Source organism: Anser brachyrhynchus, assembly GCF_964034855.1.
Source record: "Anser brachyrhynchus genome assembly, chromosome: Z".
Classification (NCBI taxonomy): Eukaryota; Metazoa; Chordata; class Aves; order Anseriformes; family Anatidae; genus Anser; species Anser brachyrhynchus.
This window is the reverse complement of record NC_137697.1, coordinates 17,894,906-17,913,520: the sequence shown is the minus strand read 5'-3', so window position 1 is coordinate 17,913,520 and position 18,615 is coordinate 17,894,906. Positions and strand designations below refer to the sequence as shown.

The 18,615-nt window shown below is 33.8% G+C and overlaps 1 protein-coding gene across 6 annotated transcripts in view; it reads left to right on the top strand.

The window, feature by feature from the left end:
* Positions 1-18,615, top strand: part of ADAMTS6 (ADAM metallopeptidase with thrombospondin type 1 motif 6) — a 158,495-nt gene that overhangs the window by 66,964 nt on the left and 72,916 nt on the right. For all 6 annotated transcript variants that reach the window (XM_080574665.1, XM_080574666.1, XM_080574667.1 and 3 more), the window contains 2 exons: positions 5,463-5,609; positions 14,362-14,503. In XM_080574665.1, coding sequence (XP_080430791.1) covers positions 5,463-5,609; positions 14,362-14,503 — 289 coding nt within the window. The remainder of the gene's footprint in view (positions 1-5,462; positions 5,610-14,361; positions 14,504-18,615) is intronic.

Genomic DNA, 18,615 nt, shown 5'->3' with positions numbered 1-18,615 from the left:
TTGGTGTCTTTCCAGTCTGTACTTTTTTTACTAGGTTACTTACTGAACTGCCTAATTTGCTTCATGCGTGCTGTACAGGATGCTGAGTTGAACAGATAAGGTTCCATTGAATGGATGTCCCTAAAAGATAGACGTAGTGATATTCATTGTTGCAGTCCTACAGAGTTAGCTGAGATCTGGAAGCTAAATAACAAAGGCAAAAAGAAATGAGCCAGGGAGCCAGAAAGAAAGTCTGGTGTTTAGCAGTTGTATCTTGATGAAAATTTGTAAAAAATAAAATAAAATAAAATAAAATAAAAAAATTATAAGCTAATGAATTAAATTGGCTTCAAGATGGAGAAGATGGTATTTTCTAGCAGGGTTTAGTTCTGAATTAGTTCATACAGCTAAAATATGCCTGCAATTGCAGCATTTTTTGAAGTCTTTTTTAGTCTGTATGCAAAGTAGGAAAATAGCATAAATAACCCCAGCTGCCCATATTAGAAAGTTGGTCTGCAGTGCTGGAGAAGAAATTTCTAATTTAGGAGAATGTCTTCCTAGAGGCATTTTCAGGGAAGCTTTTGTCTTTTCCTCATTCATTGGTAATTGGTGAGCTTTGTGTTTGATCAGTCAGACCTCAGCTGGAATTCCACACAGGAACTGCTGTGTGGATTACATGTAGTTCATAGCTCTGATACTGGAGGAAAAAAAATATTTTATTCATTAATAGCAGATCCTATCTAAATTCATGCTCTTTTTGTTTAACAAAAGAATGCTGAAGCACTCTAGTTTTTCTTTCTTTTTCTTTCTTGGACATTTTCTAATGTCACTAAGAACAGATAATTAAAAAAAAAAAAGAAAATTAACAGTTAGCTTCACTGTATCTGTAAGTATTGCTATAGCTTTAAAGTAGGCTGCACACAGACATTCAAAGCTATATGAATGCACTACTTACCTTTAATTAGATAAAATAGAAGATTTCTGAATATTTAAATGACATCTGTTTAATAATTACTGGAATAAGTACAACATAACAGAAACAAAATGAATGCAAAATTTATGAAAAAGTTGATATGTTTTACCTAAGCAATTAAGCTGGTATTTCTCACAAGAAACTTACCATTTGCTCTCTATATTTTGTACCTAATACAAGACTTGTTCAAGTATGCCTTCCATCTTCTCGCTGTAGTATTGATTTACTGTTAGAAATTTTGAAAGGATTCTTCACTTGTGCACTTTTTCAACCCTTCCCTGCGCTGTGCTTCATTCTCCATAAAAGTTGAGGGAGCATTGTGTAATGTGCTGAGACAGTCAAGGAAGGTCTAGCAATATACCTGGGTCAAGATACTTAGCTTGCAAATGACCCATTCCAGTCTTACTGTACGTGTTTGGTTTGTATTTCCTAGTGCAAGTAAGTTAGTATTTTAAAACCTGTTAAGGTTAAATTTTTTCTTTTCTCTCTTGAAAAGAAAGATTTATTTTTCCTAAAGAGTTACGCAGAGTTATACAGCTGTAAATCAGCTTCTGATGGTGGACAGCAATATCAAGAACTTGATTTTTATTGTATTTCTTTTGCTTGTATTCCTGTAACTTTGTTGCCTGACTCAGGAGTATCAGTTTCTGGTACTTTCTTCCTTAACCTATTTAACAAGTGGCAGAGCAAAGTGAGAGCTACTGATTTAAAAGAATTAGGCCAAGTTCTCCCATACATACTGTAACTCATGAATCTATAAGTGACTAAAAACTAATTGTTTTATTTAGAGTAAATAAACATTAGAGATCTGCAGTTCTGAATGTTCCAAACTAGGCAACAACTCGATGTGTAGATCATTAGTATTACAATTGGAAAGCAGAGGTAATAGATTGTGAACAAATAAGGAAAAAAAAATCATTTGAGTAGCACATTTCAGATGATTTTTGTGCTGTAAAAGTACATGGTATATGAAATAAACCTCTGTAACCAGTACTGAGGAGCATTCAGATTGGTTTGGATCTGTCTTCTCGGAAAAGGAAGTGTTTGCTTAATAAATCAAAGCAGGGGCATCCTGGCTGTGCCACAAAAATAACTGATGTAATTTCAGACACATCAGCAGTAAGTGTTTTGGTAGCTCTCACCATCATAATTTAGAACCACCAAACAAATCAGCAACCTCACCTTAAATAAAAAAGAAATTGTAGGGAACCTGCAGTACTGTTCCTTCACAAGGTAAAAGGGAGGATAAACAAGAAGTTTATGTTCACATCCTTTCCTCTGCTTTTACTCCAGGGTTTCTGGTTATCTATGGCTGTTTTATTCAATGCAGCTGAGACCAGTTAACTTCCCTGTGATTTTTGAGGTCAGATTTTAGGTTCGATGTGTATTACAAATAATTCTCTCAGATTTTTTTTCAGATATAAAGAAAAACAGATTGCCAAGAAAAAGCGTCTGTTCTATTGCAGATGTTAGTAAATGAAACAGACACAGAGCATTAGACAGATGTGCTGCCCTCTAAGAATTTTTTGAGAAGTGTACAAACTATAGGAAATATTGCAGGAGAATTTAAATTATGATTTTAAAAGTCATAGTATTTTAACTACTACTTTGCACAGTTCTTATATGTAATGTGAGCAGAGAGAAGAGTGGAGAAGAGTGGACATAATGCTTGAAAAAAAAGAGTGATTCAGAGCTACTGAGCTAAACATCTTTCCGTGAGATGGTAGGCAGAAAGGTAACTTCATAGAAAACTTCTGTGTCAGTTAAGAAGACTTCTCACTGTCTCCTTGCTTATCTGGCTGTTCCTTTAAAACCAGACTTACATGGGCAGTTCTAGACAAGCTCTTAAAGCCAGTGAAAAAAATACAGTCTTAATCTGATTAGTCATTTTGAAAAAGGCGAGTAAATTATAACAGTGCCTCCATGAAGAGTATTTTGTTTCTTCCTTTCTTCACTACCTTCCCACCCCAATCTAATTCCAAACATGCTTTTGTGAAAGGTGTACCCTTAGTGTAATGGTGATCAAACATAACCAACATGTACCCTTAGTGTAATGGTGATCAAATATAACCAACATGTTCTGATGGGAATAAAAGTAGTACTTTGGACAGAAATGTGTTTTCATCTGCAGTCCTGGCTATAGGAGTGCAAATTACTAGGCTGTAAGGGCATGCTGCCACTACCATCTATGGGAAAAGATGACAGTAACTACAATACTCCTTTCTAAACATCAGAAATATTACCTGAACCTAATGGTCAGTTTCCTACTAAATTCAGAAGCAGGGGTGAGTGGAATAGCCTTTGTGTAAGGGAATAGATGATTTAGATGAATTAATATTTATTATTAAAAAAAAAGGACAGTGCATTCAGCTCATGAAAAAGCATTGAGTTCCCATGTGCATCTGGAATAACAGCTTTCATTCACAGATTTACATTTTACCAGATATACCACTGCCACCATCTGCAACTTCTTTTTCACAAGGAGAGCTGGTAGAAGGAAAGGTATTTAACTATGAAGTTTGTTCTTCTTTTTGGTAGATCCAAAAGAAAAATTATTTTTGGACTCTTTCATTTCCTAGACAGTTGGAGTCTCTGTGATATCTTTGACAAAAGAAATACATTAACTAGGAATAAGTTGGGTATCACAAATAGTCAGTAAGACCCAATTCAGCTCTTTCCCACGTAGCAGAATGTCCATTTCTGTAAGGAACTCACTCATAGGGACTGTTAAAACATAATGTTTTCTATTTTAAGAAATTGTACATAGGTAATTCAACAGGAAATGTTACCATTTCAGGTACCCCTAATTCTAGGAAATTATGGCAGCTGAGAACTAGGCCAATAAAATGCTTTTTCATTATAAGCTATTAAGTGTGTTGCATTGGACTTCTAACTCCTTCACTCCCAAAATATATACCAATATGTAAAACCAATCATAATAATTAAGACTGGTCTGAGAGTTTCATTATAAATGCCCAGATGAGTTGTTTTAGAGCTCTATTATTTTTTATATGCTGGCGTTATTCTTCATTTGGGTATGTAATAACCTGAAGTGTCAGTCCGACCTTTCCCATGCATAAGGCTTTCTGCATTTCTAAGACATCACACACTAAACAAAATAAAAGCAGGCATTGCTGCAGACTGTATTACATGGGGAGACATCCCATAGACATGGATTGATGTATCTTCTGGCAATCAGAATAAAAAATTTATAGAAAATAAAAATGGAATGCCTCTGCACATTTGATACCTGAACATTAAGTACAAAATCAGGGGGTCAGTCTTAGCATTTGTAACACAGAAGACTCCAAAGACTGACCTCATTATATGACACGTAAAAAGAAGTGACAGATGCACTGCTTCCAACTGCAGCTCAGTTTTGGTATTTCCTTTGACTACTTTTCTGTCTGATGCTCTAGGAAGCTCTTCTGTATCTCACTACCTGCCTCTTTGATTTCATAAGCCTTGTGTCATGTTTGGGAAGGAGGAGCTAATGTGTCCAAAGGTTAATACTTAAAAAAAAATAAGATATTTCCCCCCAGGTGACAGAGAGGAAATGAATTAAAGGCGGACTTAGAAAATGGAGTTAAAAAAAAAGATGCATACTATTACAAAAGGTCATGGTATGCTATATTCTCTTAAAATGCCTCATTTATGACAGGTCAGTCAGATATATATTGTTGGTTGTTTAGGAATAACAGTAATAATTTCATTTCAAAATAGTTTTGTATATAGAAGGAAAGTCTTTTCAAATAGCTTTTCTATGAGTTAACCTCTAGTTTTAATTTATGTTGGCTGTCTGTAGCTCAAAGGGGTTGTTTCAGTAGCATGGGATTTCTAGAGCATAAAGATTATTTTACTGTATATTTCTTTCCAGAGTCATGTCATCTGTGTTGAAAATTAATGAATTTGTTGGCTGGAAATATCTGCTGGCCAAATGCCACTCAGAGATTTCTTACTGTATTTTCTGCTGATTTTAAGTGTCCTTCACTCTGAAGTTCCATGACAAAGGAGAGCTCTAATAGAAAAACTGCAAGTCTTCTGTGCATTGGGAACATGAATACAGAATGGCCTTGGGAATTGCAAAACCCATGTTCTGCTTGAAGTATCATTAGCTACTGTGTGCTTATATGTGTGCTTATACAGCAACATCACATACTCTATTTGTCTCTGTTTACTAATAGACGTGTTAGTGCCACAATGTATATTCTCTACCAGCTACAATACCCAACTAAAGACTGATTTCTCTTGATTTATCTTGAAAGTGTAATGTTAAATTTTAGAAAAGAAGTAAAGTCCTTTCAGAACTCTGTGAAAAAAATGCTGAGCAGTTGTGCAATATTCTGAGATCTGAATAAACTAAACAGAACTTTAACTGATCCTAATTCCCCATTTGGAGTTCTCCTGTATTCTTTTAGGCCTAAATATGATTTCTGTAAAAATCACATTGTTTATGAGATGTCTGTTTCTGTAGAAAAATAATGGGCTGTTTTTCTTCTCTTTTGGGCAGTTTTGGTATGAACCATGATGGAATTGGAAATTCCTGTGGGACCAAAGGTCATGAAGCAGCAAAACTAATGGCGGCTCATATTACAGCAAACACCAACCCTTTCTCTTGGTCAGCCTGCAGTCGGGATTACATCACTAGTTTTTTAGAGTAAGTAATCTCTCAAGAAAAATCATGAGTTTTTCCAAAAATTCACACCTTTCAGAATAAATAGTAGAGATACAGTAACATGTTCTTTACATTTTCAGAATGTAAAGACAGAAGCATAACAAGTCACTGAACTCTTACATTGTAGAGTGCTTTTCCTGTGTATTGGCAAAAGCTTCTTCTATTCCATTCCCCACTTCACAGTGTTGATTTTTAATCTATTCAAACATTTTAAAGTTCTGATCATATTTCATTTCTTAATCTTAAGGTGAGAAATAAAGAAATGTGGAATTGGTCAGTGAGTGATGGGAAGTATTTTTTTTTTTCTAAATCATGCGTAATGTGAGGAAATACATTGAAGGGAACAAGCTTCTACCCCTTTTCTTTGTACATTTCATTCTCCTGATTTTTTACACCATCTTTTTTTTTTTTTTTTAATATGTCAGTGTTTATTGACACCTTTCATGAAAATATAAAGATCAGAGGAGAGGATAGCATAGATCTTTATGTTAATATTTTTAAATTGTGCTAACCTATACTTCTGTGGTGATTTTTATTCAGAAATAGATTCCTATCTTAAATTTTACTTCTGTATGAAAGAAATGAAACAGTCAAAATGTGTTAGTGTGAAAAATGTGCTTATTGATATACATGATACCTAATGAAGTCTTTGTATGTAATTAACCTTTGGAAGACAGGCACAGAGTTGTGAGATCACTGAGAATAAGTTAATAAAAGTGTTTTTTAAAATGTACAGGAGATGGGGTCTTTATGAGAGCAGATGGAAGTTACTTGATAAGTTCAGTGTCATCAGAGTAATTAGTCCTTTACGAAATAAAGGTTGGTCAAGAATTCAGTCGCTGTGTTTTAAGAGATGGACTTAAACCAGTCAAGTAGTCTAACAGTTAGATTACCAACAGCAAAATGGACTTTATCCACCTCTTTCGTGGATCTAATGTTAGAATAAAGTGCTGTATTCTGAATTGTACCTGAGGGGACCCATCTAGACCAATGAAGTTTTCCTTTTGTTGGTTCAGACATAGCTTCTCTCACAAAAGTACAGGAGCACTGAATTGTGTCTGTTGGCTTCCTATAGGGTCAATGGGCAGAATCAAATATGTTGGTGTTAGGCACTGTTCAGAGGAAATTACTTCTCTTCAGTTACTGTATCAAGTTAAGGTATTTTGTGTCATCCCACTGAACTATGAACCCATGCAATTTTAAGTGCTGGAGTGTTTAAAATGAACACCTAAACTAAACCGTACTGAATAAATCATCCTACGTGTGTGTGATACAGGTTTTTCACAATGTAAGTTGATTTTCTGAGGATAGATATATATATTCATTTAACACTAGCAGCATAAAAAATTGACAAGATCATCTTGTTTTTATCATTACTAATCATATCTGTTAATTCAGTTCTGTTCCTTTTAGTACTCTTTCTAGCATGTTACGCAGCCTAGTTTTAACTATTACAAAGAATAGGATTTTCACATCTCTTCTGTGAGCTTTTTTCACAGTTCAGTAGTCCTGACTATCATCTTACATTTCCGATATTTTCTTGTAGCATTGAGGGTTTCTTTCTTACTGTTACAGTACTGCTGTTCTTAGTCTCACCTTCTATTTGGCACTGTCTTCTGCATTGCATTTTGAATTTGTAATTGTCCTGAAAATAAGTTGTCTATTGATGAAGACTGTTCCACAGGTAGCTATGCAGTCATTTTTTACTTACGTGCTTAGAGAAGGAAACACGTGGTAAAATTCTGTGGCTAGTGTTATGCTGCAAATGTAATAGAGCCAACTATTTTATAAAAATCTCAGTCTGAACAAACTTTCTTGTTTCTCTACTTGATATCTCCATGTGTAGAGTGATCTTTCAATTTTTTGCTTTATATGTTAAAAAATGTTTAGCTTGTGCTTCATCTTTGTTTAAATGTTTCTATATATGTTATTGTTTACTCTTAGCATCCACATTATTCTTTTCCATTCCGCAGGTTTGATGCACTGTTAAGTTTCATTTTTAACCCCGTGAGATGCCACTGAAATTGTAGTTATGTTAGCATAAAGGCACAATAGCATTTTGGTGAATCTGTTCTCTAGTTCTTATCTCTTCAGGTTTTTTGAGATACCTTTGTGTCATTGCCACAGTTTTCAGCACTACTTGAATTATTACCGTCTGTGTATTTCGTAAAAATCATTACTGAAGATTCTAGATTAGCTAGAATAAGAACAGAGATATCAGCTCCAATAATAATTTATTTCCTACAATATTTTGTCTTTATTTTCAAAAACAAGAATGTATTATTTTTTTCCAGTCCACCTTGGATAAACATTCTTTTATGCATTTCAGTTACAAATAGAGTTCCCAATTGCATCAAATACCATCATAAGTAATGTATAAAGAGCTAAAGACAGCTTATTCATCTACTAATTTTGCAATCTATCTTTAAAAAAGTCAGATTTCTCAGACACGATCTGTTCGTGATAAGTCTGTGCTTCTTATTGTTTGTGGTTTTAATAGCTTAGAAATGAATTAATTTTTTTTCTTGAAATAGTTGCTGCATTATTTCAGAAAGTAAAATAGTCTCTTAACAGTATAGTTTTTTCTCCGGTTTCCATTCTCCTCCTTAAGTGTTGTGTCATCTCAATGAAACCAGGAAGCTGTTAAGATAGAGTTACACAGATACCTGTAGGACAGCTGTCAGAAATTTAGATCACTTCTTTTTTTACCCATACACCTTTCCTTGATGCAGAACAGCCTTAATAGCAGAGACTTTGTGTTTTCAGGTAATGATCAGTGAGCAAGAAGCAAAGAAAACTCCTCAGTTTCATATAGTAGCAATTCCCTGACTGCCCCATATGATTTTAAGGATGGGAATAAAGACAAAGCAAACTTGTGCATTGCTAATAGGTCTATCAAAATTCCCAAGAATGATGACCTGCTAACACAGTCTTTGAAATGACTAAGGAGAACCATTTTTTCTGGGGAAAACATAACTTGTAGCACAAAATAGCTGTTGTCTGTCAAAGTTTATGTTAGAGTGAAAGATTGACTGAATTCGGTTTATCAACTGAACAGTTCATAAGTGCTTGACAATGGCTTTAAATTTTGTTAACCTTTTTATGTAATGAAATGCAGAAGGACTCCATGAGATTTGGAAGGTGGAAGAGCAGTGTCAGAGGACAAAGATTCCAGTGAAAGAAGTAGAAACCATTAATGTGTTTTCATAGGAGAAAAGAACCAACCCTAAAATTGTTGTCTGTGATTAAAAACTAATTCATATAAACTTCATTCTATGCAGCATGTATATGTATCGTGCAAGTTTCATTCTACATAATGTATAATTATCTAGTGAGTAGCCATGAAGATCCCTAGACTTTAAAAAAAAAAAAAAAAAGGAAAGAAAAAGAGAACTTTCGTTATTCAGTTACTTTTATATTTTGCAGTAACATAATCTGGATGATTTCAGGAGTCGGAGTTGCTTAATCTTGTCAGCGTCAGGTAGGAGAAGGTATTACAAGAAGCCAGATGGCCAGCTCTGTCTTGTAAAGGGAGGATTGGCTTTTAAAGAGGAATAAAGCAGAATGATGAGTCTTATAACTATTTGAATCACAGGGCATTCTTAGAGAGTCTTTAGGATTGCCATACAGTGCGATTTAGATCTCAGAGACTAGGCCATTCTAACTGTGGAAGGAAGCCAAAACTACTTTGGTCCAAGTACACTCATAGAGATGATATAAAAAATCTTTCTGTGTTTAGGCCCAGGCATCATCTGCCCCCAAATTTTGGATATTCAAGTGGATATGGCAGATAAATGTAGGATAGTTTGTTGCCTATGGCAGATTGGCCAGTTCCTTGTTACTCCAGGGGAGTAACAATAGCAAATTCCGTCCCTTTCTATACAAATCAATAGAGAAAATTTATATTCATTATCATCTGTTGGTATTTGCTTTGTATTATAATTTGCCTCTTTATTCTTTTACTTCAGAATTTATAATAAGCTTTTGGTTTTTTGTATGTTTGTTTTTGCTAACAGATAACGGGTTAAAAAGGCTATTTTCCCACTTGGCTCATATTTATCAAATTTTGCAAGTCAGTATTTTACCCAAAAGGCTACCTAATTTTAAAAAATTAAGAGCCAGTTTCTGTAATCGTTGGCTTGCAATATGTTTTGAGTGTTGCTTTCCTAAGTAATAGCCTTTGTCTACCTCTTTCTTTTTTTTTTTTGAATAGGTTGTAAAGGGCAGAATCAGCAATGTATTAACTGTTTTGTAGAATATATGATAAAATAAATGTAGAACAAATTGTCCCCATTTTTTATATCTCAATCTCTCCCAAACTCTCAAGGACAGGTTGCCAACAGATTTTGATACGAGGATGATTTTGATAGATGGACTGGTAGATTTTTCCTAATATGGGTGCTGGATAATTATTCAGAATATGTTCACTTTGGAACATATTCTGGAAGAAAGTATACATTAAAGAAATAGCAAATTGGCTACTATCAAACCAAAGAAAAAATGAGCATTGTGAGAACATTGTGCAAATTAAAGTGTCTTTGATATGAAATAGCTAATCAGACATATAGATATCCTTGCATAAAAGATTGGAAGGAAACAATGTGTCATGAGAGAGTGTGGTAAATCCACATCAATATCTGATTTTCCCTAAAGTTCAAGAATGTTTGCATTTAGTGATCCTATTCTGGTTCATTTTAATTTTAAACATACCACTCTGAATCATACCACCATTACTTATGTCCTCATTCTGCAAATATTTATGTTATTATCTGTAGACTGTTGAGCAGTTTGTCGAGTTTATTCATTAATGTCAGGTTAAGCAACTTTTGTAGCCTGTACAAAAGTATATGTCCTGGTACTCTTTAAAAAACCGTTTATACTGAGGAAAAGTATGTAATAAATGTGAATTAAGTATTTTGAAAGGAGCCAAATGTTATATGCAGGCATATAAATAATTCATGTTTTAAAAGTTATGTATATAAAATGCACTGTGTTTACAGTTCATTAATTTTACTATTGTTATTTTCCATATACTTATGGTAAATTTTGTAACTTAATTAAAATCTTATGTATACTATCCATATATTTATCTATATGATAGTTTAGCTATAAAATAATTAAAAAATATTTAGAATGCATTTAATGTATGCTTTTTAATCACAGCTTGCATTATATTAATTCCACATTATTATTATGAGCAAGCTCATTCGGTAACATTCAAAACCCATTTTCTGTACCAGTGTTCTGGATACTTCTTTCCTTAGCCTTTGAAGGGAGTTAGTTGTACTGTGTATGTTCCTGAGATATGTGTGAATAAGTAGTGTAATATGAGCATAAATTCTGAAAGGTCTACAGCTATGTTTTTTGCATTTTTTCTTTAAGTAGCGTAGGGATATAAAAGTGATGTCTGCACGGAGACAGTGATCGTCATTATTGCATTGTTTGGTCTGTAGAGATTCCAACACTGAATTCCTGGTTCACATGGATCAAACAATTAGCAGTGATAGAAAGTTGGAGATCATGAGCTTTAAGTGAAAGCTCTATTATCCTTGCTATCCTTCCAAACAGAAACAAGATTAATTTTTGCTATCCTGAAATATTGAAATAAAAACCAAAATTTTAACTACATTGTAGATTATTTTACAACTATCTCTTGACACACTACACTGGAATACTGTTCACTGTGACGAAATGACATCCAGCTTCAGTATTATATATCTGTAGTTAGTCCCAATATGTCACATATAAGCACATTAAATTAACCTAGAATTAGGAAAACGAGAAAGTCCCTGAGTATTAGTAGTATATTGTGGAGTAAATAGAACGTATGGTGAGGTTGAGATCATCTTATTTCTATAGCAGACAGTGAAGATTTATCCACTCTTCAGAAATGTAAGTGCTCTAGCTGGGATATCAAGTTGGGTTTTTTTGATTTTATATGTGCTTCCTATATAGAATAAAATCACACAGCACAAAACTGACAGTGAATAGAAATTTTCTAAAATTAAAGAGATGAAAATATTTAGGCATTCTTTTCCTTCCCATTATCTTCCTTTACATCTACACACAGGACTTTTTCTTAGGCCAGGTAATAACTACTAGATCTCTGTTTGGAATGTGCTCAAAAATCCTGTTACTCTTCTTAGACCCTTTTAGTTCACTCCCCTAGATTTAGTGTAATCTTTTCCTGAAGTGTCTAGGTTTTGCCTTGGTGGAGCAAAGAGACAGGCAGAAGAACAAGGACATAGATGCAAGAGTGTTACACCCGTGTCCGGTAGAAATTATCTGAAAATGTTAGCTAATCCTTGGTCTCCATTCATCGTTTCAATTGCTTTGATGAGATCCTTCATCTCCAATGGGAAGGCCCTGGTTTCATGACTGTTCTGTAATGCTTGCTATTTTTTCCAATGTACTTCAATTCACAATGCAGTATCAGGCTCCCAAACTAAGTTTGTAATGTGCCAGTGCTGTTCAAGTACTTTAAGAGAAATAATAGTACTAAAGCAGAAGGAAAAAGAGAAACAAATTTTGAGAGATCTTGAGAGATGGTGATGTAATGTAGCTAAGTGCATAACCACTTACTAGTCTTTTTCTTGGTGTTTTACTACTACAACCATATTTCATTAAGGTGAGAATGCTGTCATCAGAGCAGAATGGGCATATTTTTGAATTTTCTACAAGGATTTGACTTCTGTAGAAGCGTTAAATATTTATTTCTGCAGTTATGTGTCTTGCAGAGTAGCTGTAGAGTTTAGTTCACAGGTTCAGTGCATTTGAAAATTCAGATCTGTAATCTAGTACTGTGCAGGGATCTGTATGCCTATGGACAGTATCACCAAAGGTAATGAGAGGTTTGTAAATGCTGTATCCTTGCCCGTTTGTTTACAGGATCATACCTTAGTGACCAAACCCTGCACTATCTGAGTCTGTGGAAATGTTCCTGTCGTATGTAATATTAGCTCAAGCAAATGTTAAACTTCCCATTGCTTGTTTAAGCAAAGTTCCTGTCTGCAGATTGGTTTGGACAACGCAGAAAGATCAGATTGTATTTGATTTATTTCCATATTGGAATTATTAACATGTACTCCTCAGACATGGAGAATACAACACTGAAATGGCTTAGATTCAAAAGAACGTAGGATAGTTTCTCATCTTCTGCCATTAGAAAATGTATATGCTTGCAATCCTTGAAACTGGAATAAAGGGACTAGTACATTATTTTTTTTTGTTAGAATCACGTTTGATATTTTAAAGGTAGATTTCAACATCTTATGTCCTCATTGTGGGGATAGGAGGATTTGGGGGGGGGGAAGATGCAGGTGAATCAGATTAAATTTATTAGGATTAGTAACTGAATATTGTATCTTTTCTTTATTTACTTGGTAATTGCCTTAGTTGCTGTTTGCTTTCTTCTGAAATGGTCAGTGCTTGTTTGTTTACATGTTTTTCCAAAGGGATAGTTGTAGTATTCTGAAAAAATAATCAGATAAGGTTAGAATGAAAACACAAACTGAATGGTTAAAGGGGGCTTTTTTTTTTTTTATCTGCAAGTGAAAAATATAGAAAATTGGAGATCTCCAAAAAACAGTGTAGAACATTCACTTCTGAAATTATGTTCCTTTGGCAAGGTGCATGGAAAAGATTTGGAAAAAAACCATAAGTGCTGGCAAAATTTGTAGGAATGTCAGAAAAAAATTTAAAGTGTTGGCATCAGAATTCTTTAAAAATCCTCACTTATTCACATGTGAAATGAAAGTAAAAAAGCATCTGTCCTCTTTTATGCTCACTGACTAAATAAAACTGAATAATTATATTTAGAAAAGTATGAAGTTTTCTAAAAAAAAAAGAACTCTGTCTGCCTTTGACTTTATTTGTTATTGTTCCACTACACTGAAATATTATGGTTGAATATGGGCATGTTTTGAAACAAAACAGAACAACAAAAACAAAACAAAAAAACCACCCACAGAACAGTGAATATAAAGGAAAAGAATATTAAAGTTTTGAAAGATGATGATCTTAGTTAAAACTTGAAATTCTGAAGACTATGTGTTATTAATGCGATAGAAAAGATCTTTACATTCATATGAATTTTGTCACTCACACAAGTATAGGTGAATTTTAAGATCATGGACAATTTTTACCACAGGAACAGTTTTGTTCTCTCACATGGAATAGGCATGCATGTTAGGGTCCTAATGTTATAAACATTTAGTCATGTTGAAATTTTAGTGTGTTTTACTTTTTCATAAACCAGTTGAGCTGCTGTTATCTGTAATATTTTAAGGTACTTGGCTGTTTGAAGGATCAGAAAGATTGTTAAGAATTATAACCTTTATTTATTTTATTTGCATAATTTGTTTAATTTTTGTTCTATGACCAAATGTACCTATTCAATGAAAACAAATAAGAACCTTAAAACAAAAATGAAAATCAGTCTTGTGTGGCTCAGTAATTCTTGTACTTTTAAAAAGGATAATATAAGAAATCTATTTTGTGATCTAAAATAAGCATTTTTGTTAATAATTATGATGAAAAATTATTTTGATCTATTAATTCCCTCTAATATATATGTATATATTTACCATGGGTGTACCGTCGTACTGTTTGTTTATTGCGATCATATTTGTTTCACACCCAAAGATGTTAAAAGTAAGAACTAGATACATGATATCATTACTGTGATTTACAGTCAGTAGAATTCCTAATTCCTTTGGTCCTTTATGTTGAACAGTTCGGGCCGTGGTACTTGCCTTGATAATGAGCCTCCCAAGCGTGACTTTCTTTATCCAGCTGTGGCCCCAGGTCAGGTGTATGATGCTGATGAACAGTGTCGCTTCCAGTATGGAGCAACATCCCGTCAATGTAAATATGGGGTAAGAAGTCTTAATCCTTATGCTGAGTGTTCTTCTTAGTCATTTGTATATATTCCTTTATAGCATAATTTTTTAGTTAGTTGCACTAGTGGGTTACACATTTCTGACAGCATTCTGTCTGGCGCCATCCTATGTAAGCAAAGGGTACATTTTAATCCTTATGCTGCATCTTTTGCTTGAGTCATTTGCGCATACTGTACACCAAAATGTGTGGGTAACAATGAGCTGGAGAAGCATTCTTGAATGTTAGGAGAAAAAAGAGCCCAGAACACTTGTTCCTGCTCCACGTAAAGTGTACTACAGAATTTTCACTGATTTCAGTTAAATGAGATCAGATTCATGCTGTATGAATCTTGAAACATTAAATCTGTTTTGTTGGCTTTAACTTTTCAATTTAAAGCTACATTTTGAAGTTACTTTTGTATTTGTTTTTTGCTTTCATTTTATTTTTTGATGACAATGAGCTTGTTTTTTCTCACATTCTTCAGATCTCTTTTTGAAAAGAAGACTATTTGGTTATGGGAACACAGGAACATGAAGCTAGGTAGCTAAATAGGATACCGAATAGCTTAGTGCTAGCAAAGATTTGGCTGTAAGTACCAGTGTGCGGTATTGAATTTAAAGAAATTTGCAGTCAAAATAAAAGCCTGCACGCTTAATATTTCAGTACATTATGCAATATATTTTAAAATATTATTTAAAGAAAATCTTGCAGCTCAAAATGCATAGTAAAAGGATGCATTCCGTTATGCCTGACATCAAATAATCAGCTGATTAAATACACTGAATAAAATAAACCTTGAAAACATGTCTAATGATTAAAAAAATACTGAGTTTTATTAGCATTTTAATGATAAGACTATTCAAATATAGCAATGTAACTACTAAATTTACTCTGTTCACTTCTCTAAAGGCTAGCTACAAAGGAAGTCTATTTTTAATATCCCTTGGGTGATAAATACAGTATTTTTCTTGGGATGCCTCTTTGGTAGGTTGCATTGTGGAAAGGATTTTCAAAGCTATATGTAGTTGATTGATTACCTTGCTGGGTCTTCTATTCCTGATCCTCATCAAACCTCTTTTGGCCTTTATTGTTCCTCTGTAAGTTCTTACTTCCCACCACTGTTCTCTAAGGGCCCTGTTTCCTGTTGCTAAATCTAAGTCATATCTCCCCTCCCCCTTTTTTTTTTCTTACAAATTCTCAGCACACACAGTATTTATTTTAAGACTAAGGAAATCTGCAGGTATTTAATCCATTACTTATAGAATACCCTTTGGAGATACTTTGCATTTTAAATTAACCTGGAAAGTTAATAATGTGCAAAACCTGACTTTTCCACATGTAAATTATTTTTTTCAAACTATGTTAAACCAAGTAATCATTGTTGTGATGATCATGCTGCGCAGTACACATCTGTTTCTAAATCAGTTTCTAAAATGTCAACATTCGAAGGTACTAAAGATGTAGGTAATCTTGTCTTTATAAAGTCTGCTTTCTTTTTTTGTTTTAAATATTTTTAGGGGATTGTTTTATAGTTACAAAAAAGAGGTTGAAACTTAATTGAGGCAATAGTTAAATATATAAATAAATAGTTAAAGAATTTAAGTCTTCATGTAACATCACCAGTCCTCTGAATTGATGCAGTGTAATATATGCCATCAGTGTAAGCATGACTTGAAAGTGTCTCAGAAAAAATAACTTATTTTTAGTACTAGGATTCAGACTTTACATATCTATATAACAGGTTATTGTAAAAGTCTGATAATATCCAATCTAAGAAATTATATAAATTTAAAATATGGTCTGCATTTAAAAATATTATCTGCCATGGTCATAATACTTTGGAAATGCCATCATGATGATCATACAGATTTCAAGTGATAACATTGGAGAGAAAGAAATAATCTTTGTAAGTGGAATGCAGATGGAAAATACAGAAGAAAGACTTTTCTTGTAAGAATGGGTTTGTAGAACTGAGTAGTGGAACCAGATCGAAATACCAGGAAAAGTTAAGTTAAATATTATATTCTACTCTTTCATTATCAAAAGTAAACAGCCAGTACTTTGAGTGTTCCTGTTTGATATAATGTCTACATTAAAATGCTGTAAATAGTTCATTGATCTCATTCTAATAAGTGTGCAACCATGAACTGAAAAACATAGTAAAAATCTCTAATTAACAATGGATCAGATTCGTATATTAACTTCTTTCTGGCAGTCAATCCTCTTTATTTGAACAGCCTGGTAAAAGAGGAAGGGGTACAGCAAGATGTACACTATGGGATTTAATGACCCATAAATAAATACATTCTAAAACAAAGGGAAATCTCAGAGAAAATTTCTTGCCATTTCCTCTTGCTCATGTTCTTTATTGATTTGTGATGGCAAGACATGACAAGAGAAACCATTGAACTCTCAAGTCAAAGCAAAAAAAAATATTTTAAGTCTCCTTTGGGCTCCAATACTAGTGTTAATATGGTGTTTGTAACATGACTTAGAAAATACCGATGGTCTTTCTGCTTTGAAATTCTGTCCTAATGTCTTATAAACGTCTAGAAAAATTACCTCTTTCAACCAATCAGCTTTGATGATCATTGGTATTCATTGCTTGTTCTCCCGTACTTCCTCACCTAGTCCCTCTGTATGTGTATTTCAAATGCTTGTTGCTTTTGGTCATAAATTAGGTCCTAATCCTACCAAGAGTTTTGTATATTTAAATACTTGAAGCTTTCTCTCTTACTTAGGAACTTGAAGTTAATACCTGGAGAGGTGTTTGAATGTTTAAGGCATGAGAACTCGCTGCTGAAGGGACTGCAAGACCCTGACTTTCTGTGTGTGTGTTTACTGACAAGGAGTTTTGCCCTTAAAAGCAGCTCTTAGGTAGTTATACTGATATTACTGTTATTACTAGATCTAATGAAACCATCTGTTTTAGTCACTTATGAGCAAAACTGTTCCAGCAAAAGCATTGCAGTTATTAGTCAGATTTCCTTATGTTCTTCCACACATTGTGTGGCAAGAATTCAAAGTGCTGTTTTAGCATATCAGTGATTAACTAAGTGTTTGCAAATAGACAGTGATTTTTCTAATGTCACATTTTCATTGTTCTGTATACTTTCCACAAATCTATGATACAGGAGCAATTTAGAGAATTTAATTGAAAAAATAAATACTTTTAATAAAGAACTAAGAGGCAATCTCACAAGATACTTAAAATACTTCATTTTTAAGCTACACTTTCAGATACAAGAGTGTGTTAAACTTATGACTTCCAGTAAAACAAATTGTAATGGTAGAAATTTCACCATATAATGCTGGTGCATACCTTTTTCTAAAGGCATGCATGTTTTCAAGTATCTTGTTAAATGCAGTGTAGTCAGAAATTATGATGATTGTTAGGAACAATACCAGTTCCTGTTCATTTATGTAGCTACTAGATATCTTCTAGGATGATGCAGCATGGATTTTTTTCTCCTTACTGTCAAGATGGCTCAGTTCTTCTCTGTGTTCCAGTTCCCCTGATAGTTCAGAAACTTACTCAATTTGTTTATTCAGTTGAGTGTAAGGAGAACATCTTTTGTTGACTCCTTACCTTATTCACCTTTGAGCATCTGCCTAGTAAGAGTTGGCTGTCTCTGGGTTAACTCAGGAAGGAATTCCAGTCTTTGAATTTCTGTTTTGTGAGTTTAAATAATGCCTGGAATATGACTGACTGTAACTTACAGATTTTGTGGTTCAAAATAATGCTTTGCTTTCGAGCTGGTCCCCATGTTTTTAGGACAGGGACTAAAACCTCAGACATTTTAATAGGAGTTAATACTTGATGCATATATTTGATGTTGTTGTGGTGTATTTTATGATCTGTGAAGCTGTTGGCTGCTAGCATGAATTTCAGAGATAGTGCCTAACTTAAATTTTTTTTACATTTTATGCTTTTTCACCTTCATTGGTGTCTAAGTGTTTAGAGTAGAGGTATAACAGGACAAATGCTACTTTCGTTTGAGCACATGGCTTCACTCAAATCAGTAGGACCTAATCTATTTGTGTTTCACACTGGAGTATAAGACATCAGGTTATATATTCTAGCTGATGACGTGCAGCTCTCTTCTTT